The 19,682-nt window shown below is 31.2% G+C and overlaps 1 protein-coding gene and 1 long non-coding RNA gene across 2 annotated transcripts; both read left to right on the top strand.

Annotated features, from left to right (window-relative positions):
• The first annotated feature begins 6,275 nt into the window (after positions 1-6,275).
• Positions 6,276-7,246, top strand: LOC127101649 (uncharacterized). The gene is made up of 2 exons (XM_051039118.1): positions 6,276-6,577; positions 6,792-7,246. Exons 1-2 carry the CDS (start codon positions 6,343-6,345, stop codon positions 7,019-7,021), a joined length of 465 nt encoding a protein of 154 aa, XP_050895075.1. The 5' UTR covers positions 6,276-6,342; the 3' UTR covers positions 7,022-7,246.
• Positions 7,247-10,119: 2,873 nt separating this feature from the next.
• Positions 10,120-12,214, top strand: LOC127106178 (uncharacterized). The gene is made up of 2 exons (XR_007795303.1): positions 10,120-10,790; positions 11,040-12,214. It is a non-coding gene; the product is annotated as an uncharacterized LOC127106178 (long non-coding RNA).
• The last annotated feature ends 7,468 nt before the right edge of the window (positions 12,215-19,682 follow it).

Genomic DNA, 19,682 nt, shown 5'->3' with positions numbered 1-19,682 from the left:
TCTGGAAGACCTGGCCTGTTACTTGGTCAGGCACCTGTCTGAAGTCCTCCTTAAGAGGCAATGTTTGTGCTTGTTTATTTTTGTCCCCAAGCAGGTAAAGACCTTTGATAAGGCAATTGGCAGATAAAAGAGATATGCAATCTATCTCCTGCTATTCTGTTGAGTCATCCCTCTGCTCACACACTGTATTGATGCATTGTGGACATTAACCCAAGATCCTTGTACAGTTGTACAGTTGAGTCAGTGTCATAAGTGTAGAAGGGTTCCCACTTTCTGAACCCACACTTCATTTGTCTGAAGCTCTCCCAGGCCAGGGATAAGAGCTGTGAAGTCTCATCTTCACTCACCTTTCATCAGCTTCACCCTAACTCTCAACGTTAGGGTTAAGAGCTAACATCACCCCAATACAGTTGGCTTGCTCTTGCAGCCTAACCCTTTATTTGAGCCCCACTTGGTGTGTATATAGTGTGTGCTATCTGTGATTGTTTGCTTTGCTATTGCTTGTGTTTAGGATAGCTTGCTCCCTGTGCAAGTTAGATAGCAACCTTGACTTAGGGATGATTTTGCATGATAACATCTAGGCTCGAGTCGTAGTCTCCCTAGTTGTGTCTCCCTCTGTTATCTGGTTAGGCTAGTCCTTTGTCCCTGCGTAGGGGAACTACGTCGCCCTGATCCTCATACCAGATGAGGTACGTAGGCAGGAGATGAGTTGATCTCTCCGGGCGCCCTTTTTGTTTTGTCTTTGTGTGTGTCAGGAGATGGATGTAAGCCCAGCGATTGGCATTCCGTATCCTCTGGTTGTGTGCTTGGAAGCTGATATAAGTCCAGCGATTGGCATTCGGGTTCCAGTGTGGGTGCGTTTGGTTCGGAGTCTGATGTAAGTCCAGCGATTGGCATTCGGATTCCACGCTTGCCTGTGTGATTTTGTTTGGTGTGCGTGAGCCGAGCTACGGATGCTCTGATTCTTCTTCGTCCGAGAAGCTACGTATGCATAGGATGCGACATCCTAGCGAGCATGTGTTTGCCCCAGTCCGAACTACTTCGACTCTGATGTCTATGCTTGATAGACTAAGTAGGCCCAGGATGCGATATCCTGCCGAGTCAGTCTCGTTTGTTTTCTTGTGTCTCTTTCAGCCAGTGTGTGTTTATTTGAGCAGCGTTTAGCAACCATTTTCCTTCCTTTTGTGCGTGGATCCCGTCGAGTACGACGGATGCGTAGGGGTACTAATACCTTCCCTTCGCATAACCGACTCCCGATCCCATTCTCTTTGGTCGCGAGACCATGTCTTTTCCAGGTTTACTCTGAGCGTTTCCTTTCCCTCCTTTGGGATAAATAACGCACGGTGGCGGCTCTGTTGTTCTTGTTTCCCGCCGGTTTTTCGCGTAATGCGACACATGTCTCTTTGCCAAATCAGCGACATGTTGCTTCTCATCTGTGGTCAACCTACCAATAAACGAATGACCTTCTAATCTATCAGGTAAACCATGATTATGTAACCCACATTTTACATCAATCTTCCAACCAGATCCATCTTTCGCCGAAGTCGACCTGATTTTAAATGGACATCCACATTTCTTGGACGCACTTTGGGTACCACTATCACTAATCTTGTGTTTCCCACCTTTATCACAACCAAATATTATTTTGTTACTTCTCCCTCTCTTCCCCGTTTCAGTATCGGAGCGACTGATAATAACAGTTACTTTATTGTCGATTCCAACCTCTTTAATCCATCTGATAACCTCTTCTCGTGTACCAAATCTTTCCGTCGTCATAAACGCATCAGTAGTATTTACACATATTTTGGGAAGATTTTCCATTTCTGCAAAAAAAAAATTAAAAAAAAAAAAAAAAACGTACCGGAAGACTTAAAGAAAGACTTCCGGAACACACATAATACATACCGGAACACTTCTCCAAAGAGTTCCGGTATGTAAAATTTGTTCACCGGAACTCTTTTAAGAAGTGTTCCGGATTTGTAAATTTTTTTTAATTGAACCGGAACTCTTTCATGAAGTGTTCCGGTTTGCTTTTTTGTGTGTTCCGGAAGTCATTCCTAAAGTCTTCCGATTTGAAAAAATACATACCGGAAGTCTTTTTGCAGGAGTTCCGGTGCGAGGGGTGTGAAAGTGTAATTTCTGAAATTTTCAACTGAATGGTAAAAATGAAATGGTAAATTGGTTAAAACCAATTAAGGATAAAATGGGAATTTTTAAAATTTTATAGGGGTATGGGGCTAATTGTAGGGGTACAAGGTAAAATTTTCTCAAATGCATCGCAGCTTAGACCCGATTTTGGCCCAAGGCCCAAACGGGTTGCATACCTATGTCCACTCTACCCCGACACATTTGGCCTACACCCCTGGCCCTTTCCTAATTTATTCATTTAATTTATTTAAATTTATTTAGATTAATTAGAATTGGAGTAGAATCTTTAGAATTTTATAATTTTAAGGTTAATTAGGATTTTAGATTTAGACTAGAATTTTATATTTTATTTAGATGTTGATTAGAATATTAGGTTCGTTGGAAATTTTAGATTTCTATGATTGATTAGAAATATAGAACTTAATTAGGAAGATTTGGAATTTTAGGTTCGTTAAACTTCTAGAGTTGATTAGATTAATTAGGTTTTAGATCTTAATTAAATTAGAGGTTGATTAGGATTTTAGAATTTGCTTAGGATTTTAGAATTAGTTTGGTGATAATTAGATTCTAAGTTTGATTAAAATATAATTAGATAATTAGGGTTGTTTATTTGTAACTAGATCTTGATTGTGCAATTAACCTTGGTACTTAGGATTTTAAAATCTTGAGATGCATGTCCCCCTAGTTTTAGGGCCCGCTAAAGATCATCTGGTGTAAATTGACTATTAATCTTTAAATTTGTTGTGTACTTGTTTCAACTATAATTTCAATCCCACTGATTATTAGTGTTGACCAAAGGTCACTTTGGTCAACCAAATCCTTTGTATTGTATTGTAATCCCCAAGCCTATTCAAGGGATCAAAAGACTCTTGATCACTTAATACGGCAATCCCATTGTGCTTAAGCTATATTCGATATGCTGGATCTTAGAAGCTCAAGACCTCAAGGTTCAAATCTAAGATCAAGACTTCAAAGTCAACACCAATCAAGCATAACTGACAAAGTGGACTACTTCTCAAGCACATCAAAGGTATCAACACTTGTCAATCATAATTCAGATTGTGTGGCACGAGCCTTAAGAAATAGAGAATAAATGAGAGTGGATAATTCCATTAACTCATTTTGAATATCTTTGGGTACGGGACAAATGACCCAGTTGCTCATCATATTCCCCTTTATTCATAGATTTTAGCACAATTCAAATAAAATAATTGTCAAGTCTTCTTCTACAATAAGTAGCATTGCATCATCAAGATTAATCATCAAGATCTCCTATTAGCAACTTGTCAATTCTGATTCAAGTTTTAAGCCATGAGCCTTAAGTAACAAAGAATAATGAGAGTGGAGAATTCCTATCCTTGTATAGGGTATCTTTAGGTATGGGACGAATGACTCAGTTGCTCAAGGTATTCACCTTTGCTCATAGATTTTAGTGCAATTTGAATCATATAATTGACAAGTCTTCTTCAAGCTAGCACATCAATCATTCTCTTCCCTCTTTGGATCACCAATCATAATCTCTTTGATATTCAAATATCCTTGGTAGTCTTTGAATCCTAAATCAATCAATACAATCATTGTTTGCATTATCAGTCCTCTTGTGCTTTGGCAAACCATATTCAATCATTATGAGCCTTGTTAGTCCCTTTGTGCTTAGGCCTACTCTAATCAATCATTGTTTTCCTTATCAGTCCTCTTGTTCTTTGACAAACCCCCAATCATTATTTGTCTTATAAGACCTCTCGTGCTTAGACAACTCTCTTGAGCTCTTTTGCCTTGTAAACCCTCTCTTGTGTTGGAAACTTATCTCATATTCATTGTTCTCCTTCTAAGACCTCTCGTGCTTAGGAGAACCCGTTGAGCTCTTTTGCCTTGTAAATCCTCTTGTGTAGTGGAAAGTCACCTCTTATTCATTGCTCATCTTATAAGATCTCTTGTGCTTAGACAAATCTCTATTGTCTTATAAATCCTCTTGTGTGTAGGTAAATCGTATCTCATTTGTCACTATGGTTGATTACCACCATTAGGTTAATGCCACACTCTTACTTGTTAAGCAATTTGCTTTGCCTCTGAGTAATCCAATCAATCGTTTCCTTATGCCGCATTAGTTCCACGAACTATGAAGCTCTGACTTTATAATTGCACGATAAGAATACGTAGGCACGAGGGTCTGAATCCTCTGCGAACATATTTATTCATTCTTCCTCTATTCCTCCATTCATTTCCATGATGCATTCATAATTTTACATTCATTCACTTCATGTGATATACTATTATCTTTGAGTCAAATACACCATTTCTTTGAGCTTCATCTTATGTCTGCTTGTGAGCCAAGAGTTGTTTGTCTATGAAACCAAACATTTAATTCTATTTGTTTTCGGCCGTACCATATAGTGGAGAATGCTTCAGGCTACTTACATATTGGTTAATGCCAATTTTACTCTTGGGCTCGGATTTCTTCCCTTTTTGGAGTCAAACCACAATATCCTTTGGTTCAAACCATATTTGTTATCATTCTCTTTTCACCTCCCACCATTAGTTCTATGAACTACAAAGCTATGAATTCCTTATTGCACTATAAGGATACGTAGGCATGAGAGCCATAATCTTCTTTGAGCACTTTATCTATTCTTTTTCTTTTCCCCTTATGCTTTCGCGAGTAACCTTAGAATACCATCCATTCAAGCAAGAACAATCAAAACGGTTGTCGTTGAGTATAACGAATGTAATGAGTGTTAATACCTTCCCCTTGCATATCCAACTTCCTTACCTAGTTTTCTCATCATCATCATCTTTAAATTATCAAGAACACAATCAAGGTTAAAAACCTTCAAAACATCAATCAATGGCATATCATGACCAACCACATCAAAACATCATATACATCCATATAATACACAAATTTCACCCTAATTCATCATACAATCAAAAGTGATAACACAACATCAGAATTTAGATCTACAATACCCAATCCTAAGGAAGTTAAGGGTTCCTCCATCTACCCCACATGTTCTAACATCCTTTAAATAAGCACATCTCCCCCTTACCTGATTTCCATCCAAAAAAACCTTTGATTTCCTTGAGTTCTTCAATCTTAAGCCTTTGCTCTTCCTTTTTTCCTCTTTTGATCTAACTCCGAAAAACACGTTATGACTCTCTAGGTTCTCAATTCTCTATTTGTTTTCAAGACTTATTTCCTTTCAAAATGGTCTCTTCCTATAATACCCCCATCTTACCATTGTATTCCCCATTCTATCCTCCATATCTTCCTTATTCCCAACCATGCCCCCACTTCTTCTACACATCTAATTTTCCTCATTATTTTAATTATAAAATAAATATAAATATTATTTTAAAATTCATTAAAACTCTAATAATTCTAAACACCAGTGCCCGACTCATACTCTCCCTATACCTCTATTTCAATGACACTTGCCCTACCACTACATCATAAACAATTTAGCGGGACAATTAATTTGAATAAAATCTTAAACAATTTGATTAAATCAAATGATTGAACTCAGGATGTTACAGAGTTGACTCATAGGATATGGGAACTCACTGAGATTATCATCTCACCCCATTATTGTTGTTGTTTTTCCGACGATTCTTTGCAGGTTAAAAACAAGTACAAGATTGTCTGATGATGTTTCGAAGACTTTCGTTATCGTAATCCTTCACTGTGGATTATGTGCAATGTGGATATTGTATATATATGTTAGTTTTTGGTTAAGCACTCTTGTATATCATGTATAGTTGTATATTTTTGTTTGGGCATGTATATATAATGAAGGTTGATAGACTCTTATGTTATATCAATAACAATTAACCTTGCGTATAATATATTTTGTAAATGTATATTATTCAGGATGTTATGTTAAAAGATTAGGATTGAAATTACATGTAAGGGAATAAAAATAGATGTTTAATCAAATTTAATTTGGATTTAGATGTAAAAATGGCGGGTATGAACTTTCATATATTAAAAAAAGTAGATTACATTATCTATTATGATAGTAACGGTTGTCATTTGAAAAATAAAAAAATATTTTACTTATAGAAGTTTTTAATTGAATTTTACAAATAAAAGAAAAATGAGTTCTTTTAACTATAATTCAATATTAATATCCTCTAAAACATTCTGGTGTGTAGAGAAATAGAACCAGAAGATTTATTTTAACTTACTCGCGAGTCATGGCTAATGTGGCGATTAGCGAACTTGACAAAAATTGTGGTAAGGTTGTGGCAGAGATAGTGAAATTGGAGAGAAAGATCTTTCCAAAACACGAATCACTCGCTTCCTTCTTTGAAAATGAATTGAAAAAGAAGAACAGTGGATTGCTCTATCTTCACGTGGATGGCGAACTTGCAGGCTATGTCATGTATTCCTGGCCTTCCTCGTTATATGCTTCTATCACCAAACTCGCAGGTTCCAACCCCACCTTTTTACTTCATGTTTATCACATTGATCCAAGGTCATAAACTAATAGTTTCATTTAAAGTTTCATCTTTTGTATGCTATCAGTTTATGCCTATAAGCTGTTTGAAAAATTGCCTAAGAGTGTTTTGGTATTTCAAATTGTTTTCTTTACTAATGAAAAATGCTTGGATTGAGCCAATGAGATGTTTTGGTTTTCTTTTAGTGAAAGAGCAATGGAGGAGGCAAGGACACGGAGAGGTTCTATTGAAAGCGGCAATCGAAAAATGCAGGACAAGAAAAGTTTCCTGTATAATGCTTCACGTGGATCCGTTGAGAACCCCTGCACTGAATCTGTACAAGAAGCATGGTTTCCAAGTTGATTGTTTGGTTGAAAGTTACTACTCTTCGGATAGAAATGCTTATAGAATGTACTTGGACTTTGATTCAAGTTGAAGGAGAAAAGAAACTCAACAAAGCATTTTTTTTATATATGTTTTCAACTTTTCATCGTCAGTTCAATGAACAAATTTTTAAAATTGTGTTTGAATAGGAGCATTAAGTGTTGGAGAGTACTTATGTAACACTTTCTATGCGGAAGTTGTTGTTTTTGTTGTGGAATAGATGAATGTGTTTTTTCTCATAAAACTGATCAATATTAAAAGGTTTTGTTTTATTAAAGTTGTATTAGAAAATTTTACGTGGAAAATTAACATTTTTTGGATTAACAGTAGACTTTTTTCATATATAAACGTTATTTTGTTTTAATATTATTTATAAAAATATTTGAATTGATAATAAATTTTTTCTCTTTTATAAAAGAAACATTGTGTATTAAAATATTTGAATCAACAATATATTTTTTACATATATAAAAGTTATTTTTATTTTAATACCATTCATAAAAAATTTAGATGAACCGTATATAAAAAATTGTTGTTTATAAAAGTATTTATATCAATAATATACTTTTTTTTTTCTATTTATAATAAACATTAAACTTTTTTTCGTTTATTAAAGTATTTATATCAACTATATATATTTTTTGTTCATAAAAATATTTTATCAACACTACACATTTTCTAATTTATAAAAGTATTTGTATCAATAATATATTATTTTTTCTTTATAAAAATAATACCGTTTATTAAAAATTTAAATCATATAAACTGAAATCAAATTAAAAAATAAATAGTATGTAACAATAAATAAGTGAAATCATATTATTATAAATAATAAATTACTATCATTTATAATATTTGGCTATAAATAGTATGTAACAATAAATAACTGAAATCTTATTATAAAATATTAAAGAACAATAAATTGATTTAAACTACAATAAATAATATGCAACAAAAATTGTTAAAACTAAAAAATATTAATCATAGAAGCATTAACTGAAATCAAAATTTATTAGTCTTTAAAGAAATTATTTACTACCACAGTGAATGAGTCTTATGATATTTGATGATATTTAAAAAAACAGTCCATAAATTTTCATTTTTTGATATTTAGATCCATAATTTTTTCCAGTTTGATATCATTTCCACGATAAAAAAATTATTAAAATTTTATTATATTTGACTCAGAGTAACTATCACTTTATTATAAATTTTTGCTCCATCCATTCATGTATTTATTGATTTAATGGTAAATTTTTTAAGAGATTAATTAATATGCAATGTTAGTGTAAAAAATTTTACACTATCAATTCATCATCATCATCCGTTTGTATTATTTTATAAATTTTAAAAATAAAAATCAAACTTGTCTCAATATTCAACGGTTATAATTTATTGACTGTGTAAAATTCTTTTATATTAACGGTGTATATCAATTAAATTTATTTTTTAATTAAAATCAAAAGATATAGATTAAAAAATAAAGTAACATCTTAGCATAAATTTAAAGTTTAATACAATTGATTAGGTTTTAATGTGTTACAATATTTGTAATTTTAAGGTTTTCTATAAAATTCTAATATATTGTTAATATTATAAGATAATGAAGTTTTTTTTTGTCATTAGTGAATTATAGATTATAAACTTCAAAATAGAATATTTTGAAAATATTTTTTTCTTATCTTTTGAATAAAGATATACATAATAAACCAATATTCTGCATCTATTTTATAATAAAATATTTAACAAATATATAAGATTTTTAAAATATTAAAAAATATTATCATCTAATTTTATGAACATAAATTTGTAATCATAATTGTAACCACCGTATTTGAATTAATTTAATTTTAATTATAAAAATACTACCAAAGTTCCACTTTATATTTTTTATTTACTAACTTCCAAAATTAAATAATAAATTTAATAACTTCCAAAATTAAATAATAAATTTAATAACTTCAAGTTTATTTTAAATAAATTACTACATCTTCTTTATTAACAAATAATAAATATGTCAATTATAAAATACTTTTAAATTTTAATTTTAATTTGACAAATATTTATTAATTTTTGAGACATCAATGACAACAACATCACAATCAACAAATCTCCATTCCCATTTGTTGCTCAGGATTCTCTTCTGTCAACTATCATTCATTCATGTCTCCATTCTCGTATCATCTCCTTACTGGTTCTCCAAGATTTCACTCTTATCCTTTCACATCTAAACTCATATTCATTCTTATCCTATCTCATTATTTCATATTTCATTTCTCTCTCTTCCCTTTTTTTTCTCTATTTTTACCTTCAAATCCTCTCACCCTACATTCATATATCATTTTCAAAAATTCATCCATATTCATCTTAGTTCTCATAAACCTCAAGAACAACCACCAAAATTCAAGAATAGCTCAAAAAATTCAAACGAACCCAGACACTCATATCTTCAAACAGATCTTTCTGAACCTTTATCCACAACCTCAACTAAATCAAAAATTTCAACTAAAATTTCAAACACATTCATCTTTCCTAACAAATTCCTTCCATCCACAACCAACAAATTCAAAAAATCAAACCCAAAACTTCACCTCTTCAAGAAACCACAAAAACAAACCTAGAAATTCATATGCTAAGAACATCTTTCTGAATCTTCATCCCAAACCCAGGACATTCGAAGACCTTCAACCAAAATTACAAACAAATTCATCCTTCTTAATAACTTCTTTCAACCAACAAACAACAAATCCAGAATATCAAACTCATAACTCCATTTCCTTATGAATCTCATCTTCAACCTTCATTTAAAAATCATCAAATCAAACCTATCTGGACCGATTTCTCATCCAAAAATTTATCGTCTTTCCACAAATTCTAAATCCAAACCTTTTTTTTCTTCATCCTTCTAACCCTAACTCAATCCACAAACTTCGAAATCTAATCCTCGTTCCCAACCCTCATGGTTGATTATACCATACTATCTCCATCTCAATTAAATATTTTCTCTTGTCCTTTCTCTTAACTTTTATTTTAAAAAATTCCTTTTTTTTTATATTTTAATAAAAATTATATATATATATATATATATTATATATATATATATATATATATATATATATATATATATATATATATATATATATATATATATATATATATATATATTGAATTTTAAAAAAAAATTCTTTCTTCTTCAATGTGTTTTTTCATAGTGAAAAACTAACCTGATCTTTAAAATCAAATTCAACTTATCAATAAGATTTCAACCATTAATTTAAATTAACATAAATGAATATAATATTATGTTTACCTTATTTTCTTTTATAGTATCACTATCCTATTTTATCTATTTTTCTTTAATGATTATTATGTATGAATAATTTTTTATAGAAAGTTTTCGATTTAAGAAAGAATAGAACAAACTATATATATTTCTAAGAGAGAACCATTTCCCTACAAATCAAATATAAGTAAGGGTTCGATGATTTTGGAAGTTTCTATTTTGTCCTTAATATTTATGTGTCACCCAACCAATCTTCTTTTCTTTGTCAAAACTCTCTCTCTCTTATTACATTCACTCGTCTTCTATTTTTTTTCCTTATGTTTCCAACTTTTTTCTCTTTCACTTCATTTTTTTCTTCAATCGAAATTTCTCTCTTATATCAAACTCTCTGTCTTTCTCTTTCTCATCACCACTTTTTCCACGGTCATTTCAACTTCTTTTTCAACTTTTTTCCTTCTGATTTGTCATACGGTTGTGTTTTGCAGATCCATTCAAAATTGTTCATTTTCATCAAGAAAATAATAAAGAATAAGAATAGGTAAAAATATAGAACTCTAATAGTTATTCTTATTTGTATAGAGTCTTCACCAATTTTTTTTTATTTGTTATACTGTGTATTGTCTTCGCAAATCTATTAAAAGTTGGTCGTATTTATCAAAAATAAAAAATAAAGAACAAGAGTAGGAAAAAATATAAAACTCCAATAGTTATTCTTATTTGTATAAATCTCTCTTCACCATTTTATTTTATTTTGCTAATTTGTCATAATGTGTTTTGGGTTTTGCAGGTCTAATAAAAGTTGTTTATCTTTATCAAGAAAAAAATAAAGAACAAGAGTAGGTGAAGGATTTTGTCTTGATTTCAACCATTTTGTCTTGATTTTTCATGATTTCTACTTTACTTATTTGATCCTGTATTTTTTTTTATTTGAAAAATTTGTGTTTGACATTTTTTTTTTGAATTTTGATGATTGTCGGTGAAGGATTTCTAGGTTGAAAAGAAGGTTGGTGATATTCTAGAAGATAAGAAGAATGCAATGAAGATTATGGATAAATAAGTTTAAGTTTTTTGTGAAGTTAGGACTTGAAGTTGAAGATATACTCCATTTAAAAATATACTCTATTCTATTTTTAATTTTATCAACCATTCTCTTGATTTTTCATGATTTCGACTTTACTAATTTGATCCTGTAATAATATTTTTTTTAAGTTGAAAAATTTGTATTTGACATTCTTTTTGAATTTTGATGATTGTCAATTTCTAGGTCGAAAAGAAGGTTGATGATCTTCTTGAAGATAAGAAGAATGCAATGAAGATTCTGGATAAATGAGTTTAAGTTTTTTTGTAAAGTTAGGACTTGAAGTTGAAGATATACTCCATTTAAAAATATACTCCATTCTATTTTTAATTTTATCAACCATTCTCTTGATTTTTCATGATTTCGACTTTACTTATTTGATCCTGTAATAATATTTTTTTTAAGTTGAAAAATCTGTATTTGACTTTTTTTTTTAAATTTTGATGATTGTCGATTTCTAGGTCGAAAAGAAGGTTGGTGACGTTCTTGAAGATAAGAAGAATGCAATGAAGATTCTGGATAAATGAGTTTAAGTTTTTTTTAAAGTTAGGACTTGAAGTTGAAGATATACTCCATTTAAAAATATACTCCATTCTATTTTTAATTTTATCAACCATTGCCTTGATTTTTTATGATTTCGACTCTACTTATTTGATCCTGTAATATTTTTTAAAAAAAATTGAAGACTATGTGTTTGACATTTTTTTTGAATTTTGATGATTGTCGGTGAAGGATTTCTAGGTCGAAAAGAAGGTTGGTGACGTTCTTGAAGATAAGAAGAATGCAATGAAGATTTTTTATAAGTTTAGGTTTTTTGAGTGAAGAATAAATGTTGAAACATTGAAGAGAGAGAAAATAAAAAGAATAATAAAGATTTTATTGTAGTTGTGTATGGATAGTATAATAAGATAAGGAATGCTTCTGAACAAAATCTTTCAAAGAGATATACACCTGCAAAAGAAAATTTGAAATAAATAATAATAGATAAAAATTTATTTATACCCCTTTATTCTTATATCCTAATATTTATCAAAATATTTCAAATCTACCTTTTTTATTTACTAATTAATTTTTTTGAATTTGAAAATTTTTTAACACCTAAATTAGTAAAAAAGTTTTTTATCTTATTGGATAACTTAATTAAAGTGTTCCGGTAATTTTCAAAATGTTGATAGACCATAATTTTCTTGGGTTGCATTAACTCATTTTGGATAACTTATCAAAAGTTATTGGGAATGTAATTTTTTTTGTTTAAAATATAAATGATTTATTTAAGGGTATTTTAGTTTAATTGTATGTATTACATAGATAGGGAAATAATTATTGGGGTACGCAATAAAATTTTCTAATATGGAGATTGCAGCGAAAGGACCAATAAAAAATGTTTTTCATTCTGAAACAAAATATAAAAAAAATTATAATTCAACAATAATAATTAAAATTAAAAAATTATATGCTAATAACAATACATTAACATAACTAATTCAATATATATATATATATATATATATATATATATATATATATATATATATTATATATATATATATATATATATATATATATATATATATATATATATATATATATATATATATATATATATATATACTAATTTTAGTTTTTCTTACATCATAAAGGAAATGAAGGATCTGAATAATCAAGTATCATAAATGTTTTATCTAAGAAATATGGTATCAAAATTAAAATATAAAATTAAATATTAATTAATGATTATTATTATTTATTTATAATTTTAAAAAGTATTTATAAATTTAAATGAACTTATATTTTTTTGAGTGTAGAATAAATTCTGAAACATTGAAGAGAGAGAAAACAAAAAGAATAATAAGGATTTTGTTCCAGTTGAGTATGAATTATATAATGAGATAAGAAAAAAATATGTGACTGACCGATGATAGAATTCTTTATTTTGCAAAGAGATATGATTCTCAACAAAATCTTGCAAAGAGATATACACATGTGCAAAAGAAAATTTGAAACAAATAATAATAGAGATTGCGGCAAAAGATCCAACGGAAAAAAAAGTCTATCATTCTAAAACAAAATAAAAAGAAGAGAATTATAATTAAACTTTAATAATTAAAATTGAAAAATTAAGAAAATATATGCTAATAATAATATATCAATATAAATAATTCAATATTAAAACAAATGATGCTTAACATCAAGAAATATATATATATATATATATATATATATATATATATATATATATATATATATATATATATATATATATATATATATATATATATATATATATATATATATATATATATATATATATATATATATATATATATATATATATATATATATATATATATATATATATATAATCAATTTATTCTAAGAGTAAGTTTTTTCATCTTACTCCAATCATAGTGTTTGAATTGAATCTAATCTAATGATTTAACTGTTAGATTATATTCAACCGACAGATTATGATTTTTATAGTAAATCTAATCTAATGGTTTAACTGTTAGATTATGATTTTTATGTAAGTTAAAAAAACTTACTCTTTGAGTAAGTTGATATATATATATATATATATATATATATATATATATATATATATATATATATATATATATATATATATATATATATATATATATATATATATATATATATATATATATATATATATATATATATATATATATATATGGGCTTAAAGAATATATTATATATAAATGCGCATAAATAATATATTGTTAATTCAAATATTTTTATAAAAGGTATTATTTTATAAACAAAAAATTTATCTTTTATTATTTCTTTAATTTGTATATAAATGCACGTAAAGAAAATATATTTAAAATAATGTATGAATTCAAAAATAGGCAAAATATGTTTATTTATGTTACTAATATTTATTTATATAATTAAAATAATATTTACAAATACTATGTTATTAGTTGATATTTATTAAAGTAAATGATTGCATACATATTTTTATAAATAATGTCAAAACAAAATTAATATTTACATACGAGAAAATATACAATTGATTTAAATATTTGTATATATAGAAAAACTATATTTATACTTCAAATATAAATAAAAATATGTTTTTCTATTGAAAAATAATAAACTTTTTTGGTTAATTAATTTTGTGTTTTCTATTTTTTCGTTCTTATTACATTTTAGAAACAAATGTGTATAACATACCGCAAGGGTATCCGGACCAGAATCCGTTCGAACACATGGGTTATTACAATTTTTTTACAATTAAAGAAAATAAAAGTAAATATAATTAAATTAATGTATGAATCCAAATACAGGTAAAATGTATTTATTTATATTACTAATATTTATTTATACAATTAAAATAATATTTACAAATACTAATTAGTTGATAAAACTAAATAATTATAAATAGTTTTATAAATAATGTCAAAACAAAATTAATAGCTACATACGAAAAAATATGCGGTTGATCTAAATATTTGTATATATGAAAAAAAATTATATTTATGCACTAAATATAAATAATGTCAAAAAAGAATGTTACATATAGAAAAATATATAGGTCATTCAAATATTTTTTATATGACAAAATTATGTTTGTAATCCGTATATAAATTAAAATATGTCTTTTTATTAAAAAATAATAAGCTCTTTTGGTAAAGTAATTTTTTTTAATTCTTATTATATTCTAGAAACAAATACGTGTATGATAGGGTGTGTGAGTTAACAGTGTGAGTCTGCTATTAGAGGAGCAGAATTCCTCCTAAGAAAATATAGAAAGGGAATTGGAATGTATTAATTTCTCAGTACTGTAAATGGAGCTCAGAGCTCACTTAAATACAAAGGCAAAATAACGGAAAGATTCCCCAAATCTATCACATGGGAAAATCTAACAAACTAGCAATGACTCAGCAATCTTCTAGATCTTTTCTTCACTAGCTGTCAAAATAGTCACATAATCCTCCAATCTTTTAGGAATTTTGATTATTCTTTTTGTCCTTGGGCCTTGCTCTTGATTGTTTTCCACTTCCCTTATTGGGCCAATGTCATCTCTAATGGGCTTGCCCGTATCAATACTCTCCCAACAAAATCAACCTTGTCCTCAAGGTTGTAGTCACGACGCAGCTCTTCCCAATTTTCCCATGATGTATCATCGGGCGACAATCCCTGCCACTGTACCAGAGCGAAACGTGTGGGAATTCCCTCTATGAGTCTTGTCTGAAATTCCAGTACAGCCAAAGGAGTAACCACAGGGTGATTGTTAATTGAGTCATGGGGAATTTGATCAATAACAGTCGGAGGTACTCCCTCATGAAGCTTCAAAAGAGAAGAATGGAATACATTGTGAATGCGAGAATGACTGGGCAGCTCCAGTTTGTAAGCCACAGGACCAACTTTGGCTAAGACCAAATAAGGACCATAATACCGTTTAGAAAGCTTGTGGTATTTGTTTCCAGATAACGAAACTTGCTGGTAAGGTTGTAACTTAACATACACCCAAGATCCCACCGCAAATTGGACCTCCCGACGGTGTTTATTCGCGTTTCGCGTCATTTGTAATTGCGCCTTACTCAAATTCTTACGCAGTAAGTGAAGAATTTCGTCACGGGATTGCAACACAGAATCATAAGCATCAATCGACGATGAACCTGCAATGTAAGACGGGATCGATGGGGGCAATTTTCCAAACATCACTTGGAAGGGGGATAAACCCGATGCAGTGTGCACAGAAGTGTTATAATGATATTCAGCCCAAGGAAGTAAAGCGACCCACTGAGATGGTTTAGCATGAACAAAAGCTCGCAAATATTGTTCCACGGTACGATTCATAACCTCTGTTTGACCGTCGGTTTGAGGGTGATACGCAGAACTCGTCCTCAACAAGGTACCACTGAATGTAAAAAGGTCCTTCCAAAAGCGACTGATAAATATTGGGTCACGATCGGAAATAATACTCTTTGGAAGGCCATGATGTTTACAGACAATGGAAACAAATAACTCTGCTACCTTGTATGCTGTGAACCCAGTAGCTAGCGCTCCTAGATGAATTGCCTTAGAAAATCTATCAACTACCACCATAATCACAGTGAATCCCTTAGAGGGAGGCAACCCCGTTATGAAATCCATGGAAATGTCTTCCCAAATGTGTTGAGGAAGTGGGAGAGGCTGTAACAGTCCACCTGGTTTCTGGGTTGAGTATTTTGTTTGCTGACAAACAACACATTGCCGAATGAACTCCTGCGTTTCTCGCTTCATATTGTCCCCAAAAAAATTCTCAGAAAGGCGCTTCATCGTCTTGGAAAGCCCAGCATGACCGCCAATTAATGTCTCATGATACTCCCGTAGCAACAAGCTTTTGAAGCGAGAATTAGGACTAATCCAGATTCTGCCTTGGCGAAGTAGCAAGCCATTGACAAACCGGAAATTAGGATGGGCGGAAGGATCTTGCAGAACCTGTTCCTTTAACTGCAAGAATAGGGTGTCAGTGGATAAATCTTGCTTTAATTCTTCCAAGAATAAGACACGAGGGACCGTCAAGTGGATGAGGCTGGAAGTTATTGAAGGAGAATTGCCATACAAGGCGCAGCGGAATTTAAAAATTTCTCCATTTAGTGATCCTTACGAATGGGCATGATCAGTGATAGAATCGTTACATCTTGTGGCGATTCAAACCTTTGGTGCAGATCTCTTGTAACAATCAAAACCTTGGATACAAATCCATGGAGCGATCACGAACGTTGAACGATGACAACGTCTCTACTCAGTCCACATGAACGGGTTCCTTCAATCTCAGTGCTAGCTGGTACGGATGAAGGCTTTGAGTGAGAGAGAGAGGGAAACGAAATTCCAAGTCTTCACTTGAGTTTTAGTCTGAATGACAATGCTTCTACCCAAGGGTTCTATTTATAGAACCACTTGTGTGGGCTTCAAGCTAAAAAGCCCACTTAAGTGTATTTTGGCCCATATCTTATAATATGCCCAAAATCACTTAAGCGTGTGGTACCTTACCATATTTCGTATTCCACTTAAGTGCCCCGTACCTTACGGTGTTCCTTAGTTACTCTATTTCTCATCAATCCGTCCTTTGTGTGTGACCCTGTAGGTTTTCGCGACGTTGGCAATTATATTAAATCACGCATTTAACATAATAAACAGTGAGCGGTATCTAGCAACACATCACTGCTACCCAAGTCACGAAAATGTCATGTGATCTGACAAGTCCTTCTGTGATAATAATCATGTGTATAATTACCCCCTTTGCCCTTATGTCTATATTGAACACAAGGTATAGACTGTGCCATCCTTGTCCAGTTCAATATTGGGCCCATAGACATTTATCCTGTTACGCAGGATGGGCAAATTCCATCTAGGTCACTCATGTCCCTCAGCATGCTTCGTGGAGTACCCATCAACTGTCTTTATGGTTATCTAGTTACGGACAACGTTGGATCAGCAATAAAGCACTCGACTCTACATCTAGGATCCATAGTGATTTCAGGTCGAAGAGTGGTATACACCATTATCACCATGAGAATAACTTATGACACTTTACATAACTTTCTATATAGTATTCTCATAGCGGGTCAATCCGGTATAAATATTACTCTTAATATTCATACTTATGTTTAAGACTTAATAACTCTTTATCCATGATCCATGAGATGTGATCATCAGTCTACAAACATAATAGTTTTAATGCTTTAATGTTATCCCACTTCACAATAAAGCTCGACTACGGATACTTTAAGAATAGTGTCCCTATGTTTAATGTGCTCTCATGATCAAGTCACACTTGATACATTAAACGGACTATTTATTCCAGGGACTTTATTAAACAACCATAATAAAGAAAAAGCCTTTTATTAATTAATAAATAATTCGATACAAGTACCAAAAGTATTGGCCTCTAGGGCTTACACCAACAATCTCCCACTAGCACTAGAGCCAATCAGGCATACCCCTAATGCCCATTGATCTAGTATGGCCATCATGCTTCTGCTGCGCAAGGGGCTTTGTTAGTGGGTCAGCAATATTGTCAAGTGTTTGTACTCTACATATTTTCACATCTCCTTTATCTATTATCTCTCGAATGAGGTGATAACGCCTGAGTATGTGTTTGGATCGTTGGTGAGATCTAGGCTCCTTAGCTTGTGCGATAGCACCATTGTTATCACAATAGAGACCAATGGGATCCACAATGCTAGGGACTATGCCAAGTTCATTAATGAACTTTTTGATCCAAACAGGTTTCTTTGCTGCACTTGAGGCAGCAATATACTCGGCCTCGGTTGTAGAATCAACAACTGTATCTTGCTTTGAACTTTTCTAGCTCACAGCGCCACCATTTAAGCAAAACACATAACCATTGGAACCATTCATATTAAAGCGTCTCAGCACTTTGTCTATGTACTCTGACTTAGGCCAAGCATTTTGTGATCTATCTCTATAGATTATGATTCCTAATTTATAGGCTGCTTCACCTAGGTCCTTCATAGAAAAGCATTTCCCCAACCAAGACTTTACTTGTTGTAGGGCAAGGATATCGTTTCCAATGAGTAATATGTCATCTACATATAATACCAGGAACACGATCATGCTCCCACTAACCTTCTTGTAGACACAAGGCTCATCTTCGTTTTTGATGAATCCATGAGTAATACATCACCTTGATCAGATATCCATATATCTCAGGTAGGTGACGTATCCTGCCTGACCTACGCTGGTCTTGTTCTACTTGAGCAGGTTGCTCTTACACAACTATTTGTGTTTCCTGCTCTTATTCATCCATAGGTGTATCAATGCCTTGTGATTCTTGAATTTCTTCAAGCTCTACTTTCCTCCCACCGATTCCTTTGGAAATAAAATCCTTTTCTAGGAAAACTCCAGTTCGAGCGACAAACACTTTGCCCTCAGAAGGATTGTAGAAGTGATACCCTCTTGTTTCTTTAGGATACCTCACAAATAAGCATTTGTCAGATTTGGGCTCAAGCTTAGTTGAAATTTGTCGTTTCACATAAACTTCGCAACCCCAAATCTTCATGTAAGACATATGTGGTTTCTTACCACTCAATATCTCATATGGTGTCTTTTCAACCTTTTGGATAGAACACGGTTAAGTGTGTAAGCTGAAGTCAATAGTGCATGTCCTCAAAAGGAGTTTGGAAGATCGGCGTGACTCATCATGGATCGGACCATGTCCAACAGGGTTCGATTTCTTCTCTCAGATACACCATTCCATTGGGGTGTTCTAGGAGGAGTAAGTTGGGATAGGATCCCACACTCTTTCAGATGGTCATCAAACTCTAGGCTTAAATACTAACCACCTCGATCTGATCGAAGAGTTTTAATATTCTT

This window comes from Lathyrus oleraceus, chromosome 7 (assembly GCF_024323335.1).
Source record: "Lathyrus oleraceus cultivar Zhongwan6 chromosome 7, CAAS_Psat_ZW6_1.0, whole genome shotgun sequence".
In the NCBI taxonomy this organism is placed as follows: Eukaryota; Viridiplantae; Streptophyta; class Magnoliopsida; order Fabales; family Fabaceae; genus Lathyrus; species Lathyrus oleraceus.
Note: the sequence above shows the minus strand (reverse complement) of the source record. Positions and strands in the feature narration are given on the sequence as shown.

Coding starts and splice junctions, on each gene's coding strand:
- LOC127101649 (XM_051039118.1), top strand. CDS start 6,343: ATGGCTAATGTGGCGATTAGCGAACTTGACAAAAATTGTGGTAAGGTT. Junction 6,578..6,791: donor TTCTATCACCAAACTCGCAG/GTTCCAACCCCA, acceptor GTTTTCTTTTAG/TGAAAGAGCAATGGAGGAGG.